Source organism: Jaculus jaculus, chromosome 12 (assembly GCF_020740685.1).
Source record: "Jaculus jaculus isolate mJacJac1 chromosome 12, mJacJac1.mat.Y.cur, whole genome shotgun sequence".
NCBI classification, from domain to species: domain Eukaryota; kingdom Metazoa; phylum Chordata; class Mammalia; order Rodentia; family Dipodidae; genus Jaculus; species Jaculus jaculus.
The window spans coordinates 104,734,342-104,746,896 of NC_059113.1; the positions used below are offsets into that span (position 1 = coordinate 104,734,342).

Below are 12,555 nucleotides of genomic sequence, written 5' to 3' on the forward strand. Positions count from 1 at the left end.
TTTTTAATTTAAAAAGAATGAAAGAAAAGATCTGAGGGTGTGGCTCAGTGGTACAAGGCCCTGGGATCAGTCCCCGGCGGCACACACACACAGGAAGTTGGAAATGGCCGTACACTGCTGTAATCCTACCACTCTGAGGCCGAGGCAGGAGGATCACAAAGTCAAGGCCAGCCCCAAAAAAGAAAAAAAAAAAGCCATTAGCTGATGTCAGAATTGTGATTTAAGGTACTAACTCATGTATTTATATACTATGTTCAACATGTTATATTTATATACTGTATTTATAAGAAACCTGTATTTTTAGACATGTTCTGTAGCCCAGGCTAGGCTCAAGCAGAGGATGACTTTTAAGCTTTTCTTTCATTAATTTAATTTATTTGTGTGCAAGGAAAGAGAGAGGAGAGAGAAAACACACCAGGACCTCTAGCTGTTGCCCACGAACTCCAGATGCATGCGCCACTGTGTGTATCTGGCTTTATGTGGGTTCTTGGAAATCAAACCCTGGTCGTTAGACTGTGTAGGCCAGTGCCTTACCCGTTGCACAGTCTCACCAGCCCCAACTTTAAACTTCTGGTCCTCCTGCTTCCACTTCCTAAGTGCTGGGGTCCACCCCAGGGCCTCATGCATACTGGGCAAGCACTCTACAGCTGAGCCACATCCTCAGAAGACCTTTGAATATTTTACCTAATGAAATATGACACGTTTTATTTAAGTGTATTTTTAAATATGTCCTTAGGTGTTATTGTCATTGTTCTAAATAAAATATTATCTGAATTTTTCTGGGACATTGCAATGTCAAAATCCAAAGAGGATAACTTAATTTTCTAAAGAAGTGAATGTGATCTCCTGCAATCTTAGCAGAAAAGCCGTAGGTATAATATGCACCAACTGTGATGTGATGTGATATGATGATGTGATGTGATGTGATGTGATGTGATGTGATGTGATGTGATGTGATGTGATGATATGGCATGGCATGGCATGGGATGGCATGACATGACATGCAGAAACTCCTGCTAGTTTTGCTCTCAATATTTATACGAACTTGAGCCGGGCATGGTGGCGCACGCCTTTAATCCCAGCACTCGGGAGGCAGAGGTAGGAGGATCGCCGAGAGTTCAAGGCCATCCTGAGACTACATAGTGAATTCCAGGTCAGCCTGAGCCAGAGTGAGACCCTACCTCAAAAAAAAAAAAAAAAAAAAAAATTTATACGAACTTGGTTCAAATCTTACACTTGGGTTTTTCTTCTGTAAGGTAAGTTATAGCTGACCTACCTCCAAGGTTAGGATAATTGTGAATATTCTTGAAAAAGGTCAAAACAGTATATGTCATGGTTAAGGCGCTTGCTTGCGAAGCTGAAGGACCTAGACTCGATTCCCCAACACCCGTGTAAAGCCAGATGCACAAGGTGATATATGCATCCGGAGTTTGTTTGCAACAACAGAGGCCCTGGCTTGCCCATTCTCTCTCTCCCTACCTCCCTCAGCCTCCCCTTCCTTTCTCTCATAAATGCATAATTAAATTTTAAAAAATATGGTTCGCATAGCTTTTTTTCCTTATGGAAATTCTAAAATTTTCATCTATGCCCTCCTCTCCAAAGTAGAATGCATTTTAAACTAAAAACACTTCAACTAAATTAAATTTCTCTTTTCACTGTATCAGAAAAAGTATTATTGAAGTATTAGCATAATATGAATTCTAATAGAAAATGGCCACAGCCACTATTGCAAACACCCATTCACAAATAGATTTGGCTGGTACAGTCCATGACATGCATGCTAATTGTCTTAGAAAAATAAAACTTAAATTTTAATAAGTAACATTTTTCAATTTGAAGCCAACTGGGGCTGGACTGCTACAGAGACAGGGAAGCACGGCACACACAGGTGAAAGAGGCCTCCAAGAAAGAGGTCGCTGGGACAGAACCAGCAAGCGGCATGTTCACTTCCTAGAGGGGTCCCTTGCGTCTTGAAGGAACACAGGAAAGGTTCCTTACAAGATTTCCAAGGAGGAGTGAGGAGAGGACAGGGAGGGAAGTCCTTTTTCCTTTTTATTTCTAGAACATTCAGGAAAGTAATTTTTAAAATTTATTTGAGAGAGAGAATGAGCACACCAGGGCCTCCAGCCAGTGCAAATGAACTCCAGATGCATGCACCCTGTTGTGCATACAGTTAATGTGGAACCTGGGGAATCAAACCTGGGTCCTTTGGCTTTGCAGGCACACACCTTAACCACAAAGCCATCTCTCCAGCCCTAGGAAAGTAATTTTTTTTAATTATCCTTTACAAATATGATTTTTCCTCTTTTGTTTCTAGGCTCCACTGAACACTCCTGTGACAGAAGACAGATTTGCCATTTTAACAGAGAAATATAGAATCCCCGTGCCCATTCTTCCAGGTAGAGTGCGACACAATCATAGGGCAGGACTTGCCACTAGGGAACCCCTCCTCTGCAGATGGGAAAACTGAGGCCAGGAACTGTGAAGGACTTAGCAAAGGCACCAGCTAGCTGGTGGGAAAGCAGGCCTAGAACCTGGCTGGCTGTCTTCCCACCCAGAAGACCTGAGAGGCCCTTGCAAGCCAACCACGAGCTCCTAATTCAGTGCTCTTTTTTTGTGATTTTTTTAATTGACATCTTCTATAACTATAGACAATAAACCATGGTAATTCCCCCACACCTTGCCTTTGAATATCCATTCTCCATCATACCCCCTCCCCCTCTCAATCAGTCTCTCTTATTTTAAATGTCATGACTTTTCCTCCTCTAATAATGGTCTTGTGTACATAGTGTCAGGCACTGTGCGGTCATGGATATCCAGGCCATTTTGTGTCTGGAGCACATTGTAAGGAGTCCTACCCTTCCTTTGGCTCTTACATTCTTTCTGCCACGTCTTCCGCAATGGACCCTGAGCCTTGGGAGGTGTGATCAAGATACTGCAGTGCTGAGCCCTCTGTCTCTTCGTCTCAACTCAGTGCTCTTACCAGTGGTGGTATTTTAACAAATTAGAACTCTCAGCCAAAGATTAAAATAAAATAAAAAGACTAGGTTGCAGTTTTGAGCATCGTGACAATCTGCACATTTCTGCAAAAATACATACTGATTGGATTTTTTAAAAAATTAAGTATGGGGCTGGAGAGATGGCCTAGTGGTTAAGGTGTTTGCCTGAGAATCCTAGAGGCCCACGTTCGATCCCCAGTACCCACGTAAGCCAGATGCACATGGTGGCACCTGCATCTGGAGTTCATTTGCAGTGGCTAGAGGTCATAGAGCACCCATTTTCTCTCTCTCTCTCTTACACACACACACACACACACACACACACACACCCAAAAATAACAAAGGTACTTAAAAACAACAAAGAAGTATGTTATTGAGCTATTTTGTCAGTAAAGCAGAGTTGCACATTAAACGTGTATTTGCAGGTCTTCCAATGAACAACCATGGCAACTACATCGTGCGCCTGGGACACGTGGTGAGCTGGATGGGAGAGCAGGCGGAGGCCCTTGGGGTTGAAGTGTACCCTGGCTATGCTGCAGCTGAGGTGTGTGGTGCTGGTTTTACTATTTGCAGGAGGTGATCTCTTTTTCTTCAGGGCAAAGAACTATTTTAGAAAAAAATCATAAGATTTTAGAACTGTATGATTCGGAAGACTTACTGAGATCCAAGCAAAGGGCCACTGAATTCCTCATGCTGTCTCACCACAGTCTTCCCCTCTGTGACAGAGCATCATTAGAATGAAAATTCTCCCAGTGCACTCCACCCGACCCCAGCTGAAACCACACAGGAACTGGGGAAGTGGGCAAGAGTGCTGCTTTCTTAGTGAACCCGATATCAGCACAAGGGTGAAGGAGATGGACACTGAGGACGCTCATCATCACCAAACCAGAGATCCAGAGGCTCCTAAGTCTCCATCACTGAAGTAGACTTGAAATGCCCCCAGCGTAGCTCAGGGAATTTTGTGGAAGAGGGGACAGAGAGATTGTTAGAGCCACAAGTTGGGACATTTTGCACAGAGACACTGCCTCTCCCTCCCCCCTCATAATGCATGACCCACAGTCCCCATGGGGTTGACCTGCACCCCAGTGAGAGAGGCCTCTTCAGAAGAGGGCCAGGGGGAGGGAAAGGCTGGTGCCAGCATGTGTTGTTTACATACTAAATATGTGAAAACTTTTCAGCGGGGACGACTGTTAATCACTTCCATATACTAACTAGAGAGAATCTGCTGTTCTACATTTTGCTAGAAAATCTATGCCCTCTTCCAAGAACACCTTTCTAGTTATGATTATGTCCTGCCGCCCAGCCTCAGCAGGTGTTTTTTTCCTTCCCAGGATAAATATTCTCATCTCTTTCAACCTTTTCTTGGTAACCATTTCACGCTGTTGACTCCACCTCACCCCAAGTGTCACATCTTTTTTTTTTTTTTTTTTTTTTTTTGGTTTTTCGAGGTAGGGTCTCACTCTGGTCCAGGCTGACCTGGAATTCACTATGGAGTCTCAGGGTGGCCTTGAACTCACGGCGATCCTCCTACCTCTGCCTCCCGAGTGCTAGGATTAAAGGCGTGCGCCACCACGCCCGGCATGTCACATCATTTTTAATAGTACAGTCTGTAGGCCAGAAGAATCTTCTCCATAAATTGTGAAAACAAAAAACAGAATGAAATAATTATTAAGTAAGCATTAAATCTAAACAGCATAAATATTACTGGCCAAGAAAGAAATGTTTTCCTTTAAAGTAGCCTGTTGTGGGTTCTGGGCCCAAGAGCCAAGCAACGGGCCCACACTCCTCACACCCAGGGGTCGGCAGCATTAAAGCGCTGTTCCCAGAGGTCACTGGCATTCCTGGCACGAAACACAAACTTGAAGTTTGTGTAATTTTCTAAAAGTCTTCTGTTGGCTGCAGAGATGACTCAGTTGAGGACCAGAGCTCGAGTCCAGAACCCCATGTTTAAAACAAAATGCCAGGCATGGTAGAATGAATGCACTTGTAAGCCCAGCGCTGAAGAGCTGGGGACCAGCAGATCTGGGGGCTTGCTGGCAGCCAGCCTAGCCTACTCAGCAAGTTCTAAGCCAGTGAGTGACCCTGTCTGAAGAACGGGGGCTGGAAGATGCCTCGGTGGATACCTGTGCGTACTGTGCAAGCGTGAGCACCCGAGCGTGAGGCCCAGCACCTGTGTAAAAACAGATGGGCCTAGCTGTGCGTGCCAGGAGCCCAGCACTGAGCAGGGAGGAGGCAGGAGGGTTGCTGGGCCCCTGGTCAGTCAGACGGTCTCACTGGAAAACAAGGACCCAGATTCAGTGAGAGACTTTGTCTCAGGGAAGTACAGCTGAAGAGTCACAGAGGAGGATGCATAACTCTTCCTCTGGCCTCTGCACACAGCTGCACACACCACACTCACACACACATGCCACACTCACAAGCCACCTACCTCACAAAACAAAACGAAATTAGAGTGGCTAGTGCATGTGGGATGGAGGAATGCCAGGTAAGGTAGTCCTATGGCCTCCACACACATGGACACACACATGCATGCACATGCTACGCACAAATACAGTACATGTACCCGAACACAAAATAAGTTGATAGAAGGTCATGAGATGAATATTACTAGACTACATATGTAAAATTGTCAGAAATAAATTTTTCAAGTTTCTTGGGATTAAGCAGAAGATAAGCAAAAGCCTCCTGGGCACAGGGAAGAGGCCTTAGGTGTGATTAGGAGACCTTTGCTGTGCTCGTGACAGAAGTTCACTGCATGCTGTCCAGTGTTTCCAGGCCAGGCACCAAGGCTCCTTGTTGGAAGGTGCTGGAGAAACCAAGCAGCAGAGCCACCGGGCCCTGGGCTTGCAACAGGAGATCTGGGAGAGACGTCAAAGGGATTCACTACTGGAATCTGGTTAGCAGACTTAGTGAAAGAAGTTTGAAATTGAGGAAATGCAAACTTTCAGAATCGTTTTCACCCTTGCAGTATGTGACTCAAGCAAGGCACACACGGCCCGGGTTCCACCTGCTGCCGCACATTTGTTCCCAGCCCTCGCGGGCCGCGGGGGTGGGGCCGCGGGGGTCCGCACTGCCTGTCTGCAGTGTGTTCTCGCAGGCATCAGTCTCCCTTACAGGGCGGTGACCTAGAGCCCTCCACGAGCGTGACCTTTTAAGTGTGTGCTCCTGGGCCTGTCCTCTTTTCTTGGCTCCTGGGTGGTCACTGTCAATAGATGACTGGTCTTTTTGCCAGGCGTGTGCTGGTCTGTCGGCACCCGGAGTCAAACCTCAGTGTCCTGTCTCCCACACGCACTGCTGTCAGCCCTGGCTTCACATTCCTCTCGGCCTGTCGTACAGTGTCATGTGATTCCAGCATACACTACACTTTCCTACTCAGGGACGTTTTCCCAGAGGAAAGAAAGTCAGGTTTCAGGGTACTGCGGCTCTCACTCAGTTACACTGGTACCTCTTCCTCCTGCGCCTGCTGCAGAAGTAAACCGATCGGTGTCCACGCAGAGCCGGTGTCCGTAATCTGAGGCTGTCCTAACGACACGTCTCAGTCAGGTGAGTCCTGTGGGTAATGCGCGTGCTTCGCCCCCTCAGGTCCTTTTCCATGAAGACGGCAGTGTGAAGGGAGTCGCCACCAACGACGTGGGGATACAGAAGGACGGCGCGCCCAAGGTAACCGCGCGGCAGTCGCGTGCTCAGCGAGCAGGCAGCGTGGGGGGGCCCGCGCAGCCCCAGCGCCGGGAGGGCGGAGACAGGAGCATCAGGAGCCCACGGACAGCCCGGGCTACAAGTGCAACCTTTCAGCCCACCCAAATTCACCGCTTTGGATTTTCTTATGAACCACACACGATGCTGATTTTAAAGCACATTGTGTTGTGCACGTGTGTACATGCGTTCATGTGGGGGGGACGTGTGCATGCTTGTAGAGGCCAGGAGACAGCCTTGGCGTTGCCCTCGAGTGTCATCCACCTCTTTGCCCTTGCTCTGTGTGAGTGTGTACAGTGTGAGGGGGTGCGCACATGTGTGTGAGTGTGTACAGTGTGAGGGGGTGCGCACACGTGTGTGAGTGTGTACAGTGTGAGGGGTGCGCACACGTGTGTGTGTGTACAGTGTGAGGGGGTGCACACACGTGTGTGAGTGTGTACAGTGTGAGGGGGTGCGCACACGTGTGTGTGTACAGTGTGAGGGGTGCGCACACGTGTGTGTGTGTGTACAGTGTGAGGGGTGCGCACACGTGTGTGAGTGTGTACAGTGTGAGGGGTGCGCACACGTGTGTGAGTGTGTACAGTGTGAGGGGGTGCGCACACGTGCACCCGTCATGCCCCGTGCTGTCACCTGCAGTGGACGTGGCTCACCTGCAGTGGCCACAGTGGAACGCTGGGTGGCCCATTCCATAGCTCTTCTGCCTGGTCTTGTTTCTGAGCCTGAGTCCCTTGTCTTAATTGATTCTGGAATTTGTGGGGCCTCAGACGATACTTGGGTCTCTGCTTCCCTTTGGGACTAGGGTTGCAGATGTGTGTGGCCACACCCAGCCACTGTATGCACATGGTATCTGGAGGTTTGAACTCGGGCAGTCTCACGCCCTCATGCTTGTGCAGGAAGCATGCTTAACCACTGAGCAACCATCCCAGCCCATCCACCTGTCTTTGAGACAGTCTCTGGATAACCAGGAGCTCACCAGAGGCTAGTGTAGCTGGCCAGCAAGCCCCACCAACTGTGCCCACCTCCCCATGCTGGAATAACAGGTGCGAGGCACCACGCCTCCCATTTTTACATGGGTTCTGGGGGTTGAGTTCCTGTCCTTATGCTTGCAAGGCCAGCATTTTGCCAACTGAAGTAACTCCACAGCTCTAGAATATAATTACTGATACGGAATATTTTTCTCACTTGATAAAGATACAGAAGCAACTTGGAGCTCAGTATGATATGGGAAAATATATGTGTTTAGGAATAATTTTTAAAGATATAAAACATGAGCTATCCAAACTATTGTAGTTACCTTCTTGTTGCTGGAACAAAGCACACAACCAAAAGCAGCCGATGGGAGGAAAGTTGTTTATTTTGGCTTACAGACCCAAGGGGAAGCCCCCTGATGACAAGGGGAAGCGTGGCACAAGCAGAGGCTGGACGCCAGCTCCTCGCTACAACAGGTGGACAAGAGCAGCGAGAGTGCTTCAAGTTCTGGCAGGGGGGGAAGGAGAGGCTGGCTTTAACACCCCAAAGCCTGCCCCCAGCAAAACTCCTCCTCCAGCAAGACTTCATCTCCCAAACTGTCACTAGCTGGGGACCGTACATACATAGCACATGAGTTTGTGGAGGACATCTGATTCAAACTGCCACACAAACACATGTCAGAGATTTTATTTCACTCAGGTAAGACAGAATCGGTAAGGTGCTGTAGCCAGCACAGTCACCTGTATCGCAACTTCCAGCCTCTTTCCTATGGACAAGAATCATTTAAATTAGTATCGGCAGATGCCAACTGATAGACTTGGACCTGGGTTTATAGGTCACAATCTTTTGGTCATGGTAAATTAGTTGCCTTCCTCTCATTCAAAGTATAAGTTGGTTAAGTCAACACTAAGTATTAGATATTGTTAGTAATGTATAGAGGTACATAATAAAAACTGGAAGTTTACTTGTACTGGTCATGGAAGCTAATTGGTAATTAGAAAGTCAGACTGAGGTATGGCAGCACACGCCTGTAATCCCAACCTATGGGAAGCTGAGGCAGAAGGGTTGCTACAGCTTTGAGGCCTGCCTGAGCAACGTAGTGAGTTTCAGGCTGTCTGGGCTACCAAATAAGAAACTCTCCTAAAAAAATAAATCCAAAATTAAAAAAAAAAAATGTAGGCATGAATGATGGTTTTCACAAGTTTCATTTTTGAAGCTAGGAAAGAAAAGCCATTACTATTCCAGAACTCTCTCTCAGCTGCAGAGTACATTACAGTTCCATAACCCTACCCTGTGGAGTACATTAGAATTTCAGAGCTTGAGCTGGAGAAATGGCTTAGTGGTTAAGGTGCTTGTCTACAGAGTCTAAGAACCCATGTTCTACCCTGCAGATCCCATGTGAGCCAGACGCACAGAGGTGGCACAAGCGCAAGGCCCCACATGCCCACTGGGTGGCACAGTGTCTGGAGTTTGATTGCAGCGCCTGAGGCCCTGGTGCACCAATTCTCTCTCCCTCTCCGTGTGTGTGTGTGTGTGTGTGTGTGTGTGTGTGTGTGTGTCTAAAATAATAAAAAAATGAAAAGAGAATTTCAAAGCTCTCACCTATGAAGTACATTAGAATTCCAGAGTTCTCACCTATGGAGTGCATTAGAATTACAAAGTCACCCCCCAGGGCCTCAATTTTAAAATATTATATGAGCAACATTAAAGGAAAAGTTAAAGTAAACATGCAAGCAATTGGGAGGTGTATTTAGTGTGACCTGTATCTATTTAAAAGGATATAGACAGACTGTATAGCTTTTATTCAGCAACAGTTTTCAGGCATAACACACAAGAAAACTATTAAGGGTTTTTACTTCAAATGGTAAGACTGGAAAATGAGGCATAGTTGAGGTAGCGTCTCTTCTTTCTCTATTCATTTGTAGATCTATTTACAATGGTGTTCTTGGTCTTGTTTCTGATAGTACATATTCCCACTGTCTTTTGTCTCTAAATCTTAGTTCAACTTCAAACTGCCCTAAATGTAAATATAGCTAAAATGATCAAATGTTTCTATTTAATGTGTTTTTCTTTTCAGACAACTTTCGAGAGGGGACTAGAGCTACATGCCAAAGTCACAATTTTTGCAGAAGGTTGCCATGGACATCTCGCCAAACAACTATATAAGAAGTTTGATTTGAGGACGAACTGTGATAACCAAACCTATGGGATAGGACTGAAGGAGGTAGCTTGCTCTGTTTCTATAATTTTAATTTAGCACAATTCAATTCAGTTATCAGATAGTTTATGATATTTTACAGTTATATTTTTCATTAACTTAAAATGTTCATTATAACTAAAAAATATGTGGGTTATTTTACAAGGGTCTAGAAAATAATGTATACCAAACTACATTGTTTCAGTTATAATGCACATTTCAGAATTGTTTTATGAAATGTTGATTGAAATGAGTCTTAAACTTATAAATATTTTAACCTTGGTTTTTTAAAAATATATTTGTCCTTAGAGGATCTTCTGTGTGCTGTCTGTATGATGGCCACATCCTATAAAGAACTGTTTTATCCAAACTGTAATGTCAAAACAGTTTATGAAATAAACACTCAGACATATCATCTACAATCTGTGATTTAATTAGGTTAAATGCATAGCTTCCTGATTTATTCTCTCGTCTCTTTTCTGAACTTTTAAGGGTTATTAGAGGATACGTTTGTACTGCAACCTTCATGGTGCTGGGGACTGAACCCAGGGCCATGCACAGCTAGGCAAGCACGCCAACACACTCTACCACCGAGCTGCACGTGAAGATCCCAAGTGAGGCATGATGCACACAGCTATATACCCTCTTATTCACCTATAAGTGCTTGTACACACACACACACACACACACACACACACACACGTACATGCACATTTTAAGTTAAACCTCAGGTTCCAAATTTGTATATAACGAAATTCATTATATTGTGCATAATAGCTTGTTTTTATCGGACATAATATCTGATTATAATCTAATATTATATAATTACATATAATCTAATAACAGAATTGTAATCTAATATGATTAGATTGGATCTCTGATGAAAATGTTTAAAAAGTTAGAGCCTAACCATCTGAAAGTAGAAGGGATGATTTGCTCTTAACTGTAGGAAGTCTGGGGCAGGAGGGGATAAACTGTTCTGTTAAAGAGTAATATATTCATAAGTGTAAGAAATGAGCATTGTGCTGTACAGTAACAGATCGGCGCTGTGCAGCTCCGTTGGGTCAGCAGTGAACACCTCGTGCCGCCGCCGGCTGTGGCTGTGGCTGTGGCTGTGGCATGACCAGCACTGCGCAGCTGCCCGCCCTCAGCCTTTCCTGGAGATAAGACGCTGCAGCGCAGCGAGGATTTTCTCTGATGCGACCCCTTTGTACTGCTCACGTGACTCTCCCTCACCTGTAACTGGCACCGCTTGGTTCTGTCACCTTTTTGGTTTTTAGTTATGGATTATTGACGAGAAAAAGTGGAAACCTGGGAGAGTGGATCACACCGTTGGCTGGCCCCTGGACAGACACACGTACGGAGGCTCTTTCCTCTATCATTTGAATGAAGGTGAACCACTGGTAGCTATTGGTTTTGTGGTAAGTTATCTCCCTTTCCTGGAAAAATCTACCAAGGTTATAGAATAGAATGATGGGTAGTGTAAGAGGGGAATCTGGAGAATACACAGTTCTTTTACAGCGTTTTTTTTTTTTTTTTCTTTATTGGTTTTTCAAGGTAGGGTCTAGCTATAGCCCAGGCTGACCTGGAATTCACTGTGTAGTCTCAGGGTGGTCTTGAACTCATGGCGATGCCCCTACCTCTGCTTCCCAAGCGCTGGGGTCAAAGGCGTGCGCCACCGCGCCCGGCCCTAGTTCCAGCTCATTTCTCATCCTCCGTCTCTCTGAACACTGCTTACACTGATTTTCCTTTTTTGCCTTAGGAGTCCTGTGATACAGATTACTAACTTGTTTGATAAATAATCAATACTCCTGCAGCATAACTAAATTGTTTCTATAGTGGGAATGTGGTAATGGATAATAATCACAATTCCTCCTATAGAAATGTAATCAGAGACACCTACAGATATTACTGATTTGTATTTTCATTTCCAGAATAAATGATTGGTTAATCTTTTCTCGCTTTTTAAGACTTACTGGTTATAAACAAAGGTCATTCTTTTTGTGTACCCTTTACCTCACGGTTTTTATTTATTTATTTATTTATTTATTTGAGACCAAGAGAGAGAGAATGGGTTCCCAGGGCTTCTAGCCATTGCAGACGAACTCCAGATGCATGCACCTCCTTGGGCATCTGGCTTACGTGGGTCCTGGAGAGTCAAACTGGGATCCTTTGCTGGCAAATGCCTTAACCACTAAGCCATCTCTCCAGCCCTATAATTTTATTATTATCTTGGTTTTTGGAGACGCTATAGGCCAGAATAGCCTAGAACTCACAACAGTTTCTACCTCAGCTTCTGGAATGCTGAGACTGCAGGCCTGGGCCACCATCTGGGAGATCTCACAAATGTGTGAACTTATGTTACTGTTTAAATTTCTATAAGTACTTTGCATCTAAGAAATATTGTTCACATTTTAGCCTGATTAAGTTAGAAATAAATATGACTAAATAAGTAAATGTGTTACATGTTTAGTTAGCCTCTGTCAAGCTCTAACCCCTAACTTTACATTTGAAGGTTGGTCTGGACTATCAGAATCCATACCTGAGTCCATTTAGAGAGTTCCAGAGGTGGAAGCACCACCCCAGCATCCGGCCTACCCTGGAAGGAGGGAAGCGGATCGCGTACGGGGCCCGAGCACTCAATGAAGGCGGCTTTCAGGTAGCGTCATCTTCCCGTTCCCCTGTGTGGCAACTTCC

General features: G+C 45.4%; 1 protein-coding gene across 4 annotated transcripts in view; it reads left to right on the forward strand.

The window, feature by feature from the left end:
* Etfdh (electron transfer flavoprotein dehydrogenase) overlaps positions 1–12,555 on the forward strand; it is a 30,665-nt gene that overhangs the window by 11,398 nt on the left and 6,712 nt on the right. For 2 of the 4 annotated variants that reach the window (XM_045131433.1, XM_012948185.2), the window contains exons 4-9: positions 2,318–2,399; positions 3,425–3,543; positions 6,582–6,659; positions 9,739–9,885; positions 11,139–11,279; positions 12,374–12,517. In XM_045131433.1, coding sequence (XP_044987368.1) covers positions 2,318–2,399; positions 3,425–3,543; positions 6,582–6,659; positions 9,739–9,885; positions 11,139–11,279; positions 12,374–12,517 — 711 coding nt within the window. Of the gene's footprint in view, positions 1–808; positions 873–2,317; positions 2,400–3,424; positions 3,544–6,581; positions 6,660–9,738; positions 9,886–11,138; positions 11,280–12,373; positions 12,518–12,555 lie in introns of all 4 variants that reach the window. The other 2 variants (XM_045131434.1, XM_045131435.1) reach the window with 2 other exon arrangements.